The sequence below is a fragment of the Lissotriton vulgaris genome, chromosome 8, assembly GCF_964263255.1.
Source record: "Lissotriton vulgaris chromosome 8, aLisVul1.2, whole genome shotgun sequence".
Taxonomy (NCBI): Eukaryota; Metazoa; Chordata; class Amphibia; order Caudata; family Salamandridae; genus Lissotriton; species Lissotriton vulgaris.
In genome coordinates this window covers 813,871,281-813,889,920 of record NC_141696.1, presented here as the reverse complement: position 1 = coordinate 813,889,920, position 18,640 = coordinate 813,871,281, and the positions used below count along the sequence as shown (strand labels likewise).

At 48.4% G+C, this 18,640-nt stretch overlaps 1 protein-coding gene across 8 annotated transcripts in view; it reads left to right on the top strand.

The window, feature by feature from the left end:
- TFDP1 (transcription factor Dp-1) overlaps positions 1-18,640 on the top strand; it is a 531,476-nt gene that overhangs the window by 387,269 nt on the left and 125,567 nt on the right. For all 8 annotated transcript variants that reach the window (XM_086934690.1, XM_086934693.1, XM_086934687.1 and 5 more), the window contains exon 8: positions 11,767-11,835. In XM_086934690.1, coding sequence (XP_086790816.1) covers positions 11,767-11,835 — 69 coding nt within the window. The remainder of the gene's footprint in view (positions 1-11,766; positions 11,836-18,640) is intronic.

Sequence of the window (18,640 nt, the reverse complement as noted above, 5' to 3'; positions counted from 1 at the left end):
TCAACTGCTCCCTCAACTCCGCTACCTTCCCAGAAGACTGGAAACACGCTGAACTCACCGCCCTTCTGAAAAAACCAACAGCGGACCCCACCGAACTCAAAAACTACCGCCCCATCTCGCTTCTTCCTTTCCCGGCCAAAGTCATCGAGAAAGCCGTCAACAACCAGCTCGCCGCCTTCCTCGAAGCCAACAAATCCCTCGACCCCTCACAATCTGGCTTCCGAGCAAAACACAGCACTGAGACCGCCCTCATCGCAGCAACAGACGACATTCGAACTCTACTGGACAATGGAGACACAGTCGCCCTCATCCTCCTCGACCTCTCTGCAGCATTCGACACAGTCTGCCACAGCACCCTTCTACAACGCCTCAATAACATCGGAATCCAAGGAAAAGCACTTGAATGGATCACCTCGTTCCTCACCGGAAGAACCCAGAGAGTCCGCCTTCCTCCATTCAAGTCCGAGGCCTCTGAAGTCATCTGCGGCGTACCTCAAGGATCCTCACTCAGTCCCACCCTCTTCAACGTATACATGAGCCCCCTCGCGGCCATCGCCCGCCAACACAACCTCAACATCATCTCTTACGCGGATGACACTCAACTGATCCTTTCTCTCACCAAGGACCCCAGCACCGCCAAAACTAACCTACACGAAGGAATGAAAGAAGTCGCCGAATGGATGAAACAAAGCCGTCTGAAAATGAACTCAGACAAAACAGAAGTCCTCATCTTAGGTACATCCCCCTCTGCCTGGGCCGACTCCTGGTGGCCGGAAGCCCTCGGAAAAGCACCCATCCCGACAGACCACGCACGGAACCTTGGCGTCATCCTGGATTCTTCACTCTCAATGAACAGACAAGTCAGCGCCGTATCCTCTTCCTGCTTCAACATTCTTCGCATGCTCAGAAAAACATTTCGCTGGATCCCCTCCGAAACAAGGAAAACAGTCACCCACGCTCTGGTCACGAGCCGACTGGACTACGGAAACACCCTCTACGCAGGTACCACCGCTAAACTCCAGAAGAAACTCCAACGAATCCAAAACGCCTCAGCCAGGCTCATATTAGACATCCCACGCAACGAACACATCTCTGGTCACCTTAAAGACCTCCACTGGCTACCCGTCAATAACAGGATCACTTTCCGACTGCTTACCCACGCACACAAATCACTCTACGACATCGGACCAGATTGCCTCAACTCTCGACTGTCCTTCTACACCCCCTCCCGCCAACTACGTTCTTCCAGCCAAGCCTTCGCCACTGTACCTCGCATCATCAAGACCACCATGGGAGGCAGATCCTTTTCATACCTGGCTGCTAAAACATGGAACTCACTCCCCGATTACCTTCGCCTCACCCAGAACCACCTAGCGTTCAGAAAGCAGCTTAAAACGTGGATATTTGACAAATAATCCTCCCCCCCCTTCCTAAGCGCCTTGAAACCCTCTGGGTATGTAGTGCGCTATACAAATTTTATGACTTGACTTATGACTTGACTAAGCGCTAAAATCCACATTCACATTCTAAATCCACATGTGAAGAGGCAGCTGTGTAAATGAGGGTGCAACGAAACAAAACGTGTGAGGATAGTGAAGTTAAAACTAGTTAAAGAGCGTAAAAATGATGGTTTATTTAGATAAGCCCCTACCAGGATTAAAAAACAGTACACCAGCGGTATGGATTTAAACCGCAACGGTGAGACAGAAAGTAATGGTCCCCAGATGAAGCATGTCACCTCTAGTGAGTGAGGGATTTAGTCCTTAAAAGGGAGATGCCCTCAGCTAGCTCTGTGGTATTAGTCTTTGGTTCTGTAGTGTTTTTTTCTTGTTCCCAAACTGTCTAGTAGTGGTTCACCACACTCTTTGATTTCTTTAATAGACCCCAGGATTTCATATTGTTTTGCGATTAAGTGTTGGGGATTAAATCCTGTGCGGTCTTAAAATTTCCCTGGGACCCCTTCGGCTTTGAACCGTTTTTTGTTTGATAGCAATAATGAATGGCATAAACTTTACCATTTTGTTATTCATTAATTTCATTTATTGAGTAACCTACGAAATGGTAGTGTGTAACTGGTTCCCAAAAAAAGCTTCTAATTCAGCGTTGTTTCAGCCTTAATGTCATGAGCCCCTCAACTTTCGCAGAGCTGAAAATTGTTTAGTTACAGTAAAAATGTTTGGTTAATTATGACGTTGCAATTGTGTTCTTTTTTTGTTAATTTTTGAAAACCTTTATTGTGCAAGCAGAAACGTACAAATACGGGCCTACAACCAGTCAGGCCGGCCACAACACATTACGGGCGCACAAAATAGGATAGAAATTCTCCAGCAGTTCCTCAGCATTCCGTAAGCAATCAGTAAACATTAAAAGTCCCAATGTAACCGATAGGAGCAGGATAAGAGAAGGTTAATTTTATATTATAATAGGAAGTATAGCAGGAACATTGCAGCTATTAGTTTCCGAATTCCCATGGCGGGCAGTTGGCGAAGCAGCAATACAAAGGAACAGTGAGAGTCAGAAGCAGTAGCAACAATTGGCGAAGACAACGCATAGTTCCCACGTTGCAAATCAGTTCCCACCGCTGCCCACCGTCCACCCGTCACCACTTGAATATGTGCTGGTACCAATCAAAGAAGTCAGAACTGCAACACAAAGATAGCCTCCGCTATACTAACCCAAAGAAGGGGAAAAGGAAGGAAGGGTAAAAGAAGGAATGTGAAAAACAGTGAAGAAAGAACGCAGCGTCGCAGCATGCGCCCCATGGCGGATAAGGCACTCAATAATAGACCCGCAACCGGGATCGAGGCAAGTAGGATGTGTAAGTGTGCTATCATTATCATTAACGCGAAGAACTCACGTCCTACACTGTTAACAAACACCCCATGGGGCATGCGTGCAGACACAGCGTCCCGATAAAGGGATACAAAAGAGCCATAGAACTAAGAAAAAAGAAAAAAACGAACAATATACAGACCCCATCCCACCCACACCACCCTGCACCCCTGCAGAAGGCTACGGCCTACCCCCCCAGCAGCGTGCCTGTCGCCCTAAATAGAACCCGAAATGTAGAAGAATCTGAAAGTAAAGAAAGAACACTACAGACAAAAATAAGAAGGAAAGGGGGAAGAAAAAAACAGTGGGAGAGGAGGTATGCAATCAAACAGTCAGCTCCCACCCCCCGCCTCAACACAATTAGAACCCACGGCGAGATGAAATCGACACAAAATCAAACATCAGGAACATGAAGAGGAATTGGTCATACTGTTACAGCTGCGAAAAGTCCACATATCCACACATTAATTAGCAGTCCGCCGAGGCGAGTCCATCTCATCCCTGTCCTCTCCTGACCAGTACTTTAGGCACGGAGTGTGCGTAGGATCGGAACAAGGCAGGCCAAGAGTGCAAAGCAGGGGATCCAAGTCTCGAGCAGCAATACAGATAATGGCGGCCTCGGACCAGACTGGCGAAGAACAACGTCAGGAGCAGCAGGCAGCGTGGGTACAGTCCCGCCGACCAAAGGGGGGAGGATACCCCCGCGGAACAATCACTGGACCTCCTCCAAGCATTTCGAGTCAAAAAACCGCCGGGTAACCCAGCGAGACTGACCTGGACGGACCCCGGCGTGGGGCCCTCTGCCACGTCCACCTCAAGCAAAACCTCCTGGAGACTTGAGGCAACAGACATTTGAACTCTCAGATGAACGGCGGTCGCATTCTCTTCAACAGCCGGGGGAGACAAAGAAGCACATTCCCTCGGTCGGGCTGCATATATGGGGGGCAACTCAACAAGCCCGGCGGCAGAGCCGCTATCCTGCACAGCTGCGGCAGAAGCCATGGTTGCACGCCAGGAACACAAGGCGGCAAAAACATCGCCAATCGTTGGCTCACTCCCACACTCTTCAGCCAACGTGCAGTTCGACAGGCCAATTTCGCCGCCCCCAACAGGTCCGAGACCCGGGGCGCCGACCCCCATTTTGTCGGCGCAATGAGGCCGCTACGTTCCCCGACCCCGATCCGGGCCGTCAACCAAGGCTCGGCGGAATCTCGCCGGTTCCCGCTAATGGCAATCTTGGTGCAGAAAGATGGGTCTCCAAGACACTGGGGGTAGCCGGCGCCACCGTCTCATGGGCGCCGCCTGCCGATTCCGGGCGAAGGGCCTTTTAGAGGATCTACTAGCATTTCGCAGGGCCGTGAAAGGGCCGTGAAAACCTACCTGTTTTAAACTTTTTATGTTGACTCTCACTTTTTTCCTCGCGTTGTGTTATGTTCACCTTTTCCATGCGCCAGGACGCTCCTTCGCTGGAGCAGCTGCGCGCAAAATAAATGTAGCTAACATAACATAACATAACAAGATGGCCGGACAGGAGAACAAAGGGGGGACAAGCCTCCTGTACGGTCAACCCCCGTCCCAGGGAGGCAGCGCCCGCAGCTGGGCCCCCGGGCCACCAGACCGGGCCCGGTCAGTCGCCACCTGTCTAACCGCACATTGGCCTCTCCAGCCGACTCCTCTCCTCCACCAGGAGTCGGCGTCGATACCCCGCTCCGGCCGACCGTCGCAGGCGAGTCCCCGGCCTGGACGCCACGGAGGCGCCAGAGCAAACAAGGGCACAGCTCAAGATCCGCGGCACCCAGGAGCACCCGGGACAAACGGTGAGTGCAAGCAGCCTTTCATAGTCCCATATTCCGTCGAATGTGTCTCCTCGGGGCAGGATAAGGTACAGGATTTATGGTTCAGGCAGGAAGGTTGACGGAGCCGAGCTACAACGCGGCCATCACGGTCGCGAGCTTGGCTCCTCCTCCTGCAATTGTGTTCTTGATTAAAAAAACTATTTTTGGTGCCATCTGATTTGGTTGGGTTACTGTTACAAACATAGACAAAATCAGTTGTATTTTTTCTGTCTGTGCTTTGTCCCGTTCAGTTAGAGTGCCTTCCATACTGTGTTCCTTGGTACTAGTGGGATAACGGACCAATTAGAAAGCTTTGCCTTTTTGCCAAGCAGTCTTCTTTCAGTGGAAACAATTCCTCATTAAGCGGTAACAGTTTTTTGTGTCTGCATTTTGGACTCTCGTTTCCTTGAGGGTTGTGGTATTTGTCAGGTGATGCCTTATAGGAGTTTAAAGTAAAGGACTGGGAGCTCACCTGAGGGGTAAACACTGACACCAGACACCCCCCCGCCAACCTGGTGGCCATCTAAATGTTGACAGACTGTTGACGATTGGCTTGTTCTACACTTGATTAGGCATGACCCTTGTAAGCACTGCCCATTCTCTATCTCTCGAATATGCATATTGAGGGTTTCTCAGCTGAAAGCAGTATCACAAAAGGGTGTTGCCTGTATGGGCTCAACAACGCCTTAAGGCCCAATACTCTGCCTGACGCATCTTGCATCAGACTGGACAAAGACAGTGTTTCTGACTCTTCTTAGCATGCACACTACAGATAATGCACAATCCAGTTCACAGCACTGCAGCATTCCGCAATCTAGACAAACAAGTGGTACCAAGAGATCATACGATTGGCAGATGTGCTATGTACCTAACATTGCTATTGTAGCATTTGCTCATTCTATTTGGGCACCACTAGAGATTTTTATATAACCACGTGTCGCCTAGAGCACTCTACATCTTGGAAAATCATGTTTATAATGCAAATACTGAAAGACTTGTTACTCCTTGTGTCAAATCATTGCTACATTATGCTCTTTCAGCATGTATTCACATTTTATTAGATCCAAAACTACTTATCTTGTGTTGCTGACCATTTACCCATCCCCTATTTGTTTGGGTAACATGTGTCCTACTGCATTAACACTTTTTTTGTTGCTCTTGAAATCTACCGTTTCTTTTTACTATGGTGGACGATAATCCCTTTCTTTTGTATTAGGAGAAGTCCAAGGATAAGACTGGTTTAAGGTTGATAATTTTGTTTTTGTTTCTTATGCTAGTCTGTGTCTAGGGCCTCTTTTATTGGAATAAAGTAGCATTAAGGAATAGCATTAACCATCCTCATTAAAAGTAAGTTGATCCTTCCCCAGTAAAATCGATCTTTCTTATTCATAGCTGTCAATTGTGACCTGTTTTTCCAAGTCCCTGTTAAAACTTGATCACTACTGGTAACAAACCCAATAAGACACAAGATAATATTTTGTGGGATTTAAACTTTTCACAGATATCTCAATTGTAAACTGTTGAAGTTTACATCATTGCAGGACTTGCACGTTTTTAAACCTATATTCAAGATAAAATTCTGTTTTGAGATGCTCTTGTTGGCAGAGAAATTTACAAAGGTTGTCTATCTGAGGATATGCCCATCTTCTCCAAACCACAGTTGCAGGCATGTCTTAGTGGGGCACATTTTAGTTTCTTGATTTTTCTTGAAGGGACAAGTTTTACAGATCTGAAAGAGACACGTTAGTGATGATTCCTTACCTTAGAATTATCCCCAGGCGTCAGACTGGATCCGGAAAGTTTTGATTAGCAGTACCCCTGCGTGTCAGTAGGTGGCGTCCTGCGGCTCTGAGTCCGTCACTGGCGTCGTAAGCGCCGAGATAACGTCACAGGGACTACTTAGGCGTCACCCATGCCCGCTGACATCAGTTTTCTTTTTTCGCACCAGCAAGCGCAGATCCGTATTGAGCACTCACTTTAGTCACTTTTTGACTGCTATTTTGAGACCTTTGTCTCCCCCATTTTTTCTCCTAGTGCACGTAGGGATGCCTGGCTTTAAGTCTTGTGGGTCCTGTCGCTGTAATATGTCGGTAGCGGACCCCCACAATGTTTGCCTCTACTGCCTGGAGACCGATCACGCCTCCCGGGACCGCCGGGACCATCGAGCCATGGCCACCAAGGCTTGCAGGCGCAGAGCCGGAAATTGCTGGAGGTCCAGCATTCGTCACATTGTCGCTCCAGGTCTAGGGGGACCGGAGCCGTCGCTCCTCAGGCTCCAAGTCTTCACCTTCCGATTCCGGTAAGCGACTCCATAAAAAGAAGTCAAAGAAGCGTGTTCGCTCTCCGACGTCCCCCCGTCGCTCCTCTGGAGCCTGGGAGTCCCGCTGCCTACCAGCTATACCTTGGTCTGTCGGCTACTTCCGAACAGATGCAAGAGTTCCTTGCTGCCATGGACCGCCTTTTTAGGCCTCGGGCCCCGCGGTCCAGTGTCCAGATCCTGTTGGCCCGGTGGCTCCGCCACCAGCTCCAACCCCGGCGCCACAGGATCCTACGCCGTTGTCTCCGGCCCCGGTGCCACGAGGTGTAGCGTTGCCGGCTCCGGCCCCGGCGCTGCCCTCTGCGCTGCACTGGGTGCCGTTTATCCCACCCCTGCCTCGGTTCCAGGACCATTTTGTTCCGACCTGGGATCCGCATTGGGAGGCGGCGCCGGTCCGGCCCCAGCGGCACAGTTCCCGATGCTGTTCTTCTCTTCTCCGGCTCTGCTGCCGCGACTGGCTCCCTCTATACCAGATTAAGACTGGGAAGGGTCCGAGGACCCACTTCCCCGGCATTGTGACTCCGTGCAAGATTGGGTGGACGACTTGAAGGATGCAGGCGACCTCGATGTCTCATCTGACCCGGGGTTTGCCTCTCCCCGCCTACCATGGAGGAGGGTGCCTCCTACACGATGGTGCTCAATCTGGCTGCTGAGGCCCTCAACTTTGACCTCCCCACGGTGGCTCTCAAGACCAACCTCCTCACCAAGGTGCTCCAGACGGCGTCTACTTTGTCAGAGCCGTTGCTTGCCTTTAATGCGCCCTTATGGAGGTCCTCCTGGGCACTTGGTCGAGGCCAGCCACGGGGGGCCCGGTGGATGAAAACGTCGGCAGACGCCACTGACCGGCGCCCCCGCTTTCTTGACCACTCCCCCTACGCCTGAGAGCCTGGTCAATCAGGCCTCAACGTCGCAGAGTGCCTTTCCCACGACCCTGCTGGACTCTAAAAAAAAAAAAAAAAAAAAAAAATGGACCAGTTTGGGAAGCGGTTGTTCTCTTTGGCCAGCTTGAGGCTGTGGTTAGTAAACACTGCCTGCTTGTTGGGCAGCTACTCACACGCGGTGTGGGATGCTGTTGCTCAGGTGTTGCCTCAGTGTTCTGAGGAGGTGCAGGCTGTCCTTTCACAGACGATTGCTGAAGGTAAGGATGCGGCTAAGTTTGCCATTCGGTGTGGGTTGGACACCGCCTACTCATTGGGCAGGGTGAGTTCTACGACTGTTGTGTTGCGGCGCCACACCTGGTTGCTTTGGACTGGCTTCTCGCCCGATGTCCAGAGCTCACTCATGGACCTGCCTTTTGATGGCACCCGCCTGTTTGGCGACAAGGCTGACAGTGCACTGGAGGGCTTTAAGGACTCGCGAGCTACGGCCAAGTCCATGGGTCTTTCTGCTAAGAACCCGGCCTCTCCTGGTTTTCCTTCCTTTCATGGCCAAGTTAAAGGCACCCAGGCACGCCCCTCCAACAAGCATGTACAGAACCAGCCTCAGCGCTGCCGTGGTCCCGGTTTTCGCAGGGGTGGGTCGGGGAACCAGTGTGCGGGTCCGTCCCCCTCCACCCCTGCTGCTTTCCCCTCCAAACCTTCCTAATCTGAGCTTCAGGGAGCACCCCATGTCGGTGGGTGGCACGATCCGTCACCACCTCCCCCACTGGCGCAAGATTACATCAGACAAGTGGGTGCTGCAGATAATCTGTCAAGGTTACTCCCTTCCCTTTCAGTCCTCCCCTCCAGCCTTGCCACCTCGGTGCCACCGCATGTCGGGGGATCACTTGGTTCTTCTCTGACAGGAAGTTACGGCCCTCCTGGCCAAGGGGGCCATCGAGTGCGTTCCTGGGCCGGAAGTAGGGAGTGATTCTTATTCCCACTACTTTCTGGTCCCCAAGAAGGACAAAGGGGTCTGCGTCCCATCTTGGACCTCCGGGACGTAAATCGCTTCCTCCGGAAGGAGAAGTTCAAGAGGCTGACTCTGGCTTAGTTCTTAGCTGCCCTCGACCCCGAAAACTGGATGGTAGCATTGGACTTGCAGAATGCATATTTTCACATCCCCGTCCTGCCGGCCCACCGGCGGTTCACGGTAGGTCAGGAGCATTTTCAGTTTACCGTTCTCCACTTCGGCCTTACCAGCGCCCCTCGGGTGTTCACGAAAATGATGGCGGTGGTCACAGTTCATCTGCGCAGGTCAGGGGTGTCCGTCTTCCCCTACCTAGATGACTGGTTGTTGAAGGCAGTCGTCACCCACCTTCAGACTACGCCGACCTCCTGCTTTTGCTGGGGTTCTCCATCAACTTGCCGAAGTCACACCGGAGTCCCTCTCACAAGCTCCCCTTCATCGTAGCAGTTCTGTATTCGACGTAGTTTCGGGTATATCTTCCCCAGCAGCCAGTCCTGGATATTCAGGCTATGATTCCGATCTTTCAGCCTCTGTCCCGGGTTTCAGTCAGGATGGCCCTCCAGCTCCTGGGCCTCCTTCTGGAGCTGCGGGCGATCCGACTTGCACTGATGGCATTCCGACCTGCACTGAAGGCATTAAGACTTGAACTGAAGGCATTCCTTCCCTCTGTGCTGGGGGGTGTGGTGCAGGTGTTCACGGACAACACCACCGCCATGTGGAATCACAACAAACAGGTCGGGGTGGGGTCGTGGACCCTATGTCAGGAGGCTCTGCGCCTCTGGACATGACTGGAACATCAAGGCATTACCTTGGCGGTTCACCACCTGGCAGGTTCTCTGAACGCCAGGGCGGATAAACTCAGCCACCGGTGCATGATGGATCACGAATGGCATCTGACCTCGGATGTGGTGCAAGGTCTCTTTGTGCAGTGGGGAGAGCCCTGGTTAGATCTATATGCCACAAAAGAGAACGTGTAATGTCACCAGTTCTGCCCGTTGGAATTTCCAAGGCGGCACTCGCTCTGCGATGCTTTTCGTCTCGAGTGGAGCTGCGGTCTGTTGTACGCTTTGCCGCCTGTACCACTTCTGCCCAGAGTGCTGAAGAAGATCAGGCGTGACTGGGCCCTAGTCATTCTTGTGGCTCCGGACTGGGCTCGAAGAGTATGGTATCGCGAGCTACTCAGTATGAGCATCGATTTCCCCCGATCCGTCTGCCTCTTTGGGAGGATCTTCTGTCGCAGCGGCAGGGGACGGTCCTTCACCCGCACCTGTCCAGCCTCCACGTCCATGCGTGGAGATTGAGCGGCGACAGTTGACTGCTTTCGACCTTCCTCCCGAAGTCGGTAATGTCATTCTGACAGCCAGGCGTCCTTCCAATAAAACGATATACGCCTGCCTATGGAACACATTTGTGGCATGGTGCACAGCAAAGGCTGTGGATCCCCTTTCTGAGATGCTTTTGTTTTTTCTGTCCTTGGCACAGCAGGGCTCTGCTCTGGGCAGTATCAAATGTTATCTTTCTGCAATCTCCGGCTTCCTGATCAACCGTCTCTTTTTAAGTCCCCGGTTGTTAACCGTTTCCTCAAAGGCATTACACAAACACACGTTCCCTCCCGTGCCTTTCATAATGCCTCAGTAGGACTTGAATCTTGTCTTGACTTACCTGATGTGCGCTCCCTTTGAGCCCCTTCATAACTGTCCCTTACGTCTTCTCACCTTAAAGACGGCTTTCCTCGTAGCTATCACCTCTGCCAGAAGAGTGAGTGAGCTCCTTTCCTTTCAGTTCATCCGGACAAGGTGGTTTTATGGACCCGTGCTTCTTTCTTGCCAAAGGTTGTCCCGCCCTTCCACATCGGGCATTCAATTGCTTACCCCACCTTCTTTCCGCCTCTGCATCCTTCCAGGGAAGAGGAGAGGCTCCACCGTCTGGACCCAAGTCGTGCGCTCGCATTCTTTCTGCAGCGTACACAACAGTTCCGGGTGGATGATTAGCTCTTTGTTGGCTACGTGGGCGCCAAAAAAGGTCGGGCTGTACACCAGCGTACCATTTCCCGGTGGGTCGTTCTGTACATCAAAGCATGTTCTTCCTTGGCCAAGAAGGAGCCTCCTGTCGGACTGCGTGCCCATTCAACCAAGGCCACTGCAGCCACTACTCCCTTGGGACACAGCGTTCCCTTGTAGGACATTTGTCAGGCAGCTACGTGGGCCTCGCTGCACACGTTTACCAAGCACTACTGCCCTGACAGTCCAGTCCGAAGAGACAGCTTTTTTGGCCGCTCTGTTGTCCGTGACTTCCTGGTGTAAGTTTGTTCGCAGACCCTCCACCGGGGTTGGTATTGCTGGGGTATCTATTCTAAGGTAAGCAGTCTACCACTAATGTGCCTCTTTCAGATGCACAAGTTATTACTTGTGTAACGATATATCTGTAAGAGACCTTAGTTAGTGGTAGATTCCTAACAGCCCCACCCATCCTCCCCGTTCTGCAAACTGATTACTAGGGTTAAGGTCATCGCTTTTTAGGGCCCTAGTTTTTATGCACCAATGGTCAGTGTCTTGTATGGCTCTGTGTACCTGGCGGGGAAAGTCGTGTACAGAACTGACGTCAGTGCGCATGGGTGGCGCCTAAGCAGTCCCTGTGACGTCTTCTCAGCGCTTACGACGCCAATGACTGATGCGGAGCCGCAGGACACCACCTACTGATGCTCAGGGGTACTGCTAAGCAAAACTTTCCGGATCCAGTCTGACGCCTGGTGATATTCTAAGGTAAGGAATCTATCACTAACTAATGTCTCTTACAGATATATAGTTACACAAGTAGTAACTTGTGCTTTTGTAGTGGATAATTTATATAACCAAAAATAATACAAGTCAATTTAAAAGTATTTTTCTTTTTAAGGTGGAGAGGCAACGACGACTTGAACGAATAAAGCAAAAACAGTCGCAATTACAAGAACTAATTCTACAGGTAATGATATGAGAATAGTCTTAAACATGCATCCCCAAGTACGACATGCTTCAATAATTTATTTGATCTCTTGATAACTGCAATCTGATTTTTTTTCTGTGCACTCACACTTATGGCTTAGTGCACCCCGAGGCAGAGGCAAACTTAACTTGTCAATGCATGGTTATCATATATTGCAAATGGGTTTTATTTTGAATGACTAATTTTAATTAACTGTAGAATAAAGAAATCTTTTTTTTTAAACTCGTTTGTGCTGGTTACTTTTACTGCAGGCTTCAAACTAATTTGCAGCATTGAAATTTTATTTCCCTGTCTTTCCTCCACATTTCATTGAAGATTTAATGAGATTTTTTAATTAGAAAAAAATAAGCAAATAGCCAAGTAAGGAAACAATGGGAAAGCAAGGATATGTGGTTGGATGTTAATTGGGGGGTATATTCTTATGGGTAATAGATGAGTCTTAGTCACCGTTTGATATGTTCAGCCATTCAACGATTAGCGTAGACTCTGATATCTACGGAATCATCTGCTTGTGTTTTTTTCATGTGGGCGTGTCCCACTTCCCTCCGTGGAATAAAAAAATGCCTGCCTTTTTTTAGCATTGTATTTCTTGGTTCTTGAAGGATATCTTTGGTGACCGTTCGTAGCCAGTTCATGTAGATGTAAGCAACCGGGTACCTTGTTAATTAACATTGTAAGTGCCCTAAAATTACTGCTCCTGAAGACACCAGGATGATCTGTTTGCAAACGATGATTCGATTTTCACACTACCAGTAGGTTCTTCGATTTCAGTTTTACCCTCTGTGCTTCCTAAGCAACAACTAGTACCTTCACTTATGTACATAGCTGCCAAGTAGCTTCATGTCATGTGCCTCTATCAGCCAATCTTGGCTATTTACCCTACTATCTATGCTGGGATATTGGAGTCCATACTAAAGATATTTAAATGGAAATTGGTCCTAAAATGCAACTTGCTGCTGGCTTAAATGCCAGGACTCCTCAAAGTGTCATGTTTTATGAGGCCGCTTTGCAACCCTGAAATGATTCTTTCTTGCATTATTCACAAATGGGCTACCTAATTTTCCTTGTGGGCAATGCCAGTTGCAAAAACAACATGCTGAAACAGTTGTTCTTTTTCTTACTCTTCTTCCTTCAATACAGAAAAAGATTCTTCTTCACACTAATCACACCATACCAACGACAGAAGTCTGCTTCCTCAAGACTAGGGGCAACTTGATTATGAAATGGTTAGGTTATTGCTTTAAGAGCAATTTCGAAGGGTATCGACTAAGTCATTGGTGAGAAGGATCCATTTCTTTATTAAAGGAGTAAATACCTCCTACGGTAGTGTTGACATAGTTGTGTTCTTATTTTCACACTCTACTGCTTCAATATCTCTCTACACAACCATGACATCTTAATGATAGTGCTGGTAAGGTGTTTCAACCAGATTTCCTCCTCAGATCTTTTAGATTTGGAGTAGAGGTCCTAATTTTTTCTACAGAGTGGTGCGAGTGAAAGAACAACCTTCTTTCTCAGCAGCAGGGAACCACCCAGGGGTCCTACCTTCAAATACACAAGGACAGAGTAATTATGCTGATCAATCCACACTTCCTCCCCCGGATCATATCACAGCTCCTTGTGAACCAAACAATTCAGGTCCTGGCTTCTTTCAACAACTGACAACAAAAGCTGAAAGAGTGCTGCATACGCTAGATATAGGCAGAGCCACGATATGCTGTGTCTTTGTGCATACTCTGCGGAACATCTGAGGGTCTTCATGTTGGCAGAAGCATTTACCTGGAACCACTGGTGGTCACGCTGGTAGTCTCCCCTGCCGCCGCCTATACCATCACGTGGTTGCTGTGCGGGGAGACTACAGGTTCCAGGAACCTCGGCGGTCACGCCCATCTACACTCACTCTCGCGCCCGGAGGTGCTCATAAGGGAGAAGCCTCTGCGGCTGAGCGGGGGTCTTTTCGCATACTCCGCGGAACATCTGAGAGGTTTCCTCTTGACAGAAGCATTTACCTGGAAGCACTGGTGATCACGCTGGTAGTCTCCCCTGCCGCCGCCTATACCATCACGCGGCTGCTGCGCGGGAAGACTACAGCTTCCAGGAACCTCGGCGGTCACGCCCACCTACACCGACTCTCGCGCCCGGAGGCGCTCATAAGGGAGTAGCCCCTCACGCCTCGCGGGACGCGCGCGGGCAGCGCCGGGAGAAGCCCGGGACAAGGGCGGGGCCGTCTGTGGCTGTCCGGGGCCGGAGGAGGGCCGGGCCGGGCTATCCCCCTGACAACTATCCTGTAATATGGGTAAGCGGAAACTACAATCTTCCATAGACAGAGGGGGTGTAAAAGTGAAGGTGCCGAGAAAATCTGCCAGTATTATTTCGTACCTAACCTCCGCAATTGGGGCTCTGAATACCGAAATTGCCAATGCTGAACGGGAATTGGGGCTGGATGTAAACAATGCCCAATTGACAGGGATCTCCCCGAAGAATATTGCGTTGACCAGAGAAGTCCCCCTGGAGCCTCTGATCATAATTGAGCCAATTGAAAATGTCTTGACATTAGACCCCAGTAACGCTAATGGGGACGATTTGGGAAATCCAAGAGTTGTCCCGAGCGAGACCTTAGATACAAGAGGTCAGCAAAAAAACTCGAAGAAAGCTGTAAAAAGGCCGCATAAAAATACTACATTAACAAAGGAGATTCCAGGTAAAAAAGGGCAGATAACCCAGAAACCCTACGGAGGAAACTATACGGGACTTGATCGAAGATATTTTCTCTGAGAGACTGGAGATTGCTTTGTCTACCATTGCTAAAGACATCATTGATACCTTGAATGTATGTGTGGCAGGGATACTAGAGAAATGTGAGTGCCTGAACTCCTTCTTGGTGTCCAGGGATCAACCCTCGGGCTGAAGAGAAGTTATTCCCCCTCTAAAGCATAGAACTCCAAAAGATTCTATACCTAGGCAAGGGAGTGAGAGTTTGTTACCTAATCCCCCATGATTCTGACCACATTATCGCCTCCTACTAGTCTAAAAATGCCTCGAAAAGGTAGTGGTGACAGGGTCTTGCAGCAAGGTACAGGAAATAACAGTTTTGCTACCATACAGATTGGCCAAAAGATTTGTAGGGAGCCTCAGATAGGTAGAGATCTTTTACCTCAACCTACAATTAATCTCCCTACTGAGGCTTCCCCTTTGGTGGCAATAATAGTGAATGTTCCACCTCTATTAATGGGAGAGGTAGAATCCACAGAAACTCTGTTAAAAACTACAAAGAAATGGTGTGATGCAAATTGCTCTGGTGACAAGGAGATTTCCTCTAGTATAATCATGGCCAGACGGGTGGGTTGGCTAGGGTATACACAAAAATCCCTGAAAGGGGATTGTCTCATTGTGAATTTCAATAAATCCAACGAGTCGGCTCGCCTTTTCTGGGATGCCTCAAAGATAAGTAATGAGGAAGGAGTCCTCAGAGCTAACCCGCTTGGCTTTTTCTACCCCCCTATGAGACCTCGTAATATAGATGAGAGACTACTCTCTGTCCAGACTGGTAGGGTCATTGTGTTCCACCCAAAGCCTTCCCGGCTTACCTGTTTGAGACCATCAACATAGTTTGGTTACCTCCAAGGCGGGGTCATCACTTAAGGTTCATAATACACAAAGATTTGAAAATAGGGAAACATTGGCACTATCTAACCGATTTTCCCCTCTGTCTCAGCTGGAGGAGATTGACTGACTGGAGGTGCCGGTTGGTTTGCCCGTAAATGTAGTTCCTAAAACATACACAGTTAATGGAGATAGGGGAGATAGTGTTAGGCTACTGAGCTGGAATATCGCAGGTCTTCGTACAAAAAGGGACGATAATGTCTGGACAACATTTATAAAAGAGCACAACATTATCGCCCTGCAGGAGACCTGGGATAGGGAATGTAATTTTTGGGTCGATGGTTTTACCTCGTACTTTGTCCCAGCCAGGAGATCGATGGCAGGCAGAGATAGAGGAGGTCTTCTGTTTCTTCTCACAGTGAAAATCTCAGGTTCAGTCAAAGTGTTAGACTCACCCTCCCCTAATTATTTAATTTTGGAACTTTCTACGATTAACAACCCAAAAACATTGTTTATTAATTTTTATAATTCCATGGAAAGTGAGTGCCCAAATGAGCATCTCTATTCCCTGACTAATTTTTTTAACTTATATAAAGAAAGCCAAACCACTTTAGTTTATTACATCCTGATGGGAGATTTTAATATACATTTATGTAAATTTAATTGCCACCTAGGTGAATGCCATGGTCCCGCGCATTCATCTCCCCCACACTTCGAACATAGTCTCAAGGTTGAAGCCTTGGAGGATCTCCTTTCAAATATCGATATTTACGAGCCTGGCTTTTTTGATAGAACAGACAGAGTGGCAACGTACAAAGCTAGGGAATCTGAGACAATAATTGATTATGTATTTTTGTCTCTGGTTCTCCTAGGCTTTGTACTTTTTTATAACGCTGTATGTTCGATTTTCAGTGACCACAATCCAGTTGTATTAGAACTGGATAAGGGTTTTTCAATTTTACATGCTACTCCTACTACAGTAACCCGCTCTGCGGTAAAAAGTAAAGACCAATGTAGGAGTCTAGAAATGGACCAAAGTCATTCCTGAGCTCTTTTTTGAGAATTTAGGTAGGCCGGTTGGAGAAGACTTAGACCTATGTGCTGATCCCTCTAGCAATGTGGCAGATGTAATTACTTCTTACGAAGTAATCTGTAAACAAGTGGCCATAGACCTTACAATGACTGCCAGGCCTAAAGCAAATACTGAGAAAAGTTGGTTTGACCACAAATGCTCCAGAGCTCACCACCTACTATTAAAGGCCCTAAAAAAGAAACCCCGGGATAGATTGCAAATAGTGCTGCTTAGACAAGAGTATAAATCTATAGTGCAGACCCGTAAAAACGAAATTAAAAGGGAAGCCTGGGAAGCGCTGATGACTATAGAAACAATAAGGGATAGCTCAAAGTTTTGGTCCATTGTAAATAATCCATTGTTTTCGGGGACGGAGATCTGCAAGTTGGAGCTAACATTTCGGAGATGGATTGTCTAAGTCACTTTGAAAAAAATCTATGGTAGCCATGAAGAGTATGAACCCTCTCCATTATTGCCATTAACATTTACTGAGGATGCGGTAGAGAAGGCAATAGTAGGCACGGCCGGAAATAAGGCTCCAGGCCCTAACTGAGTCCCCTCCGATCTATACAAGTCTAAACCAAAATTCTGGGCTAAAGTTCTGACAAATGTCTTTAACTCTTCAGTGGAAACTGGGTTCCCGGCATCATGGTCCCGCTCTATTATAATACCAGTGTTTAAAAAGGGCCAAAGAGGGGACCCCAGGTATTATAGGCCCATATCGTTACTAGATTCCTCTGTGAAAATCCTGGGTAAAGTTATTTTAGCCAAAATCTCGGAGTGAGTCACTGATAAAGAAATTCTGTCTAATGCCCAATATGGGTTTAGATCTGGTAGAGGTACAGAGGATCAGTGTCTCAATTTACACCTAATAATCAATAAGTATACTGTTGCAGCTAAGGGATCAATTCACCTGGGTTTTATGGATTTGTCCACAGCCTTTGACCTGGTTAATAGGTCAAGGCTGTGGACTATCCTCCTAGACCTAGGTATTGATCCCATTTTGGTGTACTTTTTGGCCGATCTTCATAGGGATCTGTATGCATCCGTACGGATGACACAGGAGGGTGATTGCACTACAGGGTTTAAATCTGGCTGAGGGGTGCGCCAAGGGTGTATTTTTGCCCCCCTGCTTTTCACCCTATATATAAACTCCCTGGACAAAATTTTGGCAAAGGCTACCCTGGATATTCCGCGTATAGGAGAAACTGTTATTCCTGTACTCCTATACGTGGATAATTCCGTTTTATTGGCACGTACCCCGTTGGGGCTTCAAAGACTTTTAAATTCTTTTGGGGAATTTATGGAGTCATTAGACTTAGTGGTAAACAACGATAAATCCCACGCCATTTCCCTGGGTTCACATAAGTATAACAGATCCCTGTATTGCAATGGGTCCGTGATCTCCAGGGTGCAGGTCTTTACATACCTGTGGATCGTGTTTGATGATAAAGGAACATGGGTACCCCCAACTGGCGGCTAAAGCAAATGCCGTAAGAAGGTCCTCCGCAGCGATACTTGGCTTTGCAAAGAGGTTAGGTGGTAGACCTTGTGAGGCAATTTTATCTATTTATAAAGCGAAATGCATCGCAATTGCGAGATATGGTGCTTCAATATGGGGCTACAAAGAAACTGATCGTATCCAGAAAGAGGAAAATACATTTTTTCGTGCTCTACTACCCCTCCCCCAGTCGACGCCTACATTTGCTGTACATCTTGAGCTGGGTATGGCTATGTTTCAGATTTAACAAGTATGGCCCCCATCTTATTTTGGATCAAAACATGGCTGAACCCAAAGCTTACTTTAAATCATAAGATATTAAGGGACTGTGTGAACCTAGAGAAATCAAAGGAAATACAGTGGTTGTCCTTTATTAAAGTAATGTCTAGGAATTTGGGGCGCCCAGAGATTTTTTCAAACCCAGAGGGACTGGTAAAAGCTGATATAAACTGGGTGAAAGCCAATTTTCTCAGATATAGGGAACAAGAGCGTGAATCTTTACAGCTAAGAAAGCCTATGGTAAGGGCTCATTACCTGTTAATCACGTGTTTCTGTGCAGCCTTACCTGAGAATTGTAACAAAACCATTTCATCGGTGGGTATTAACCA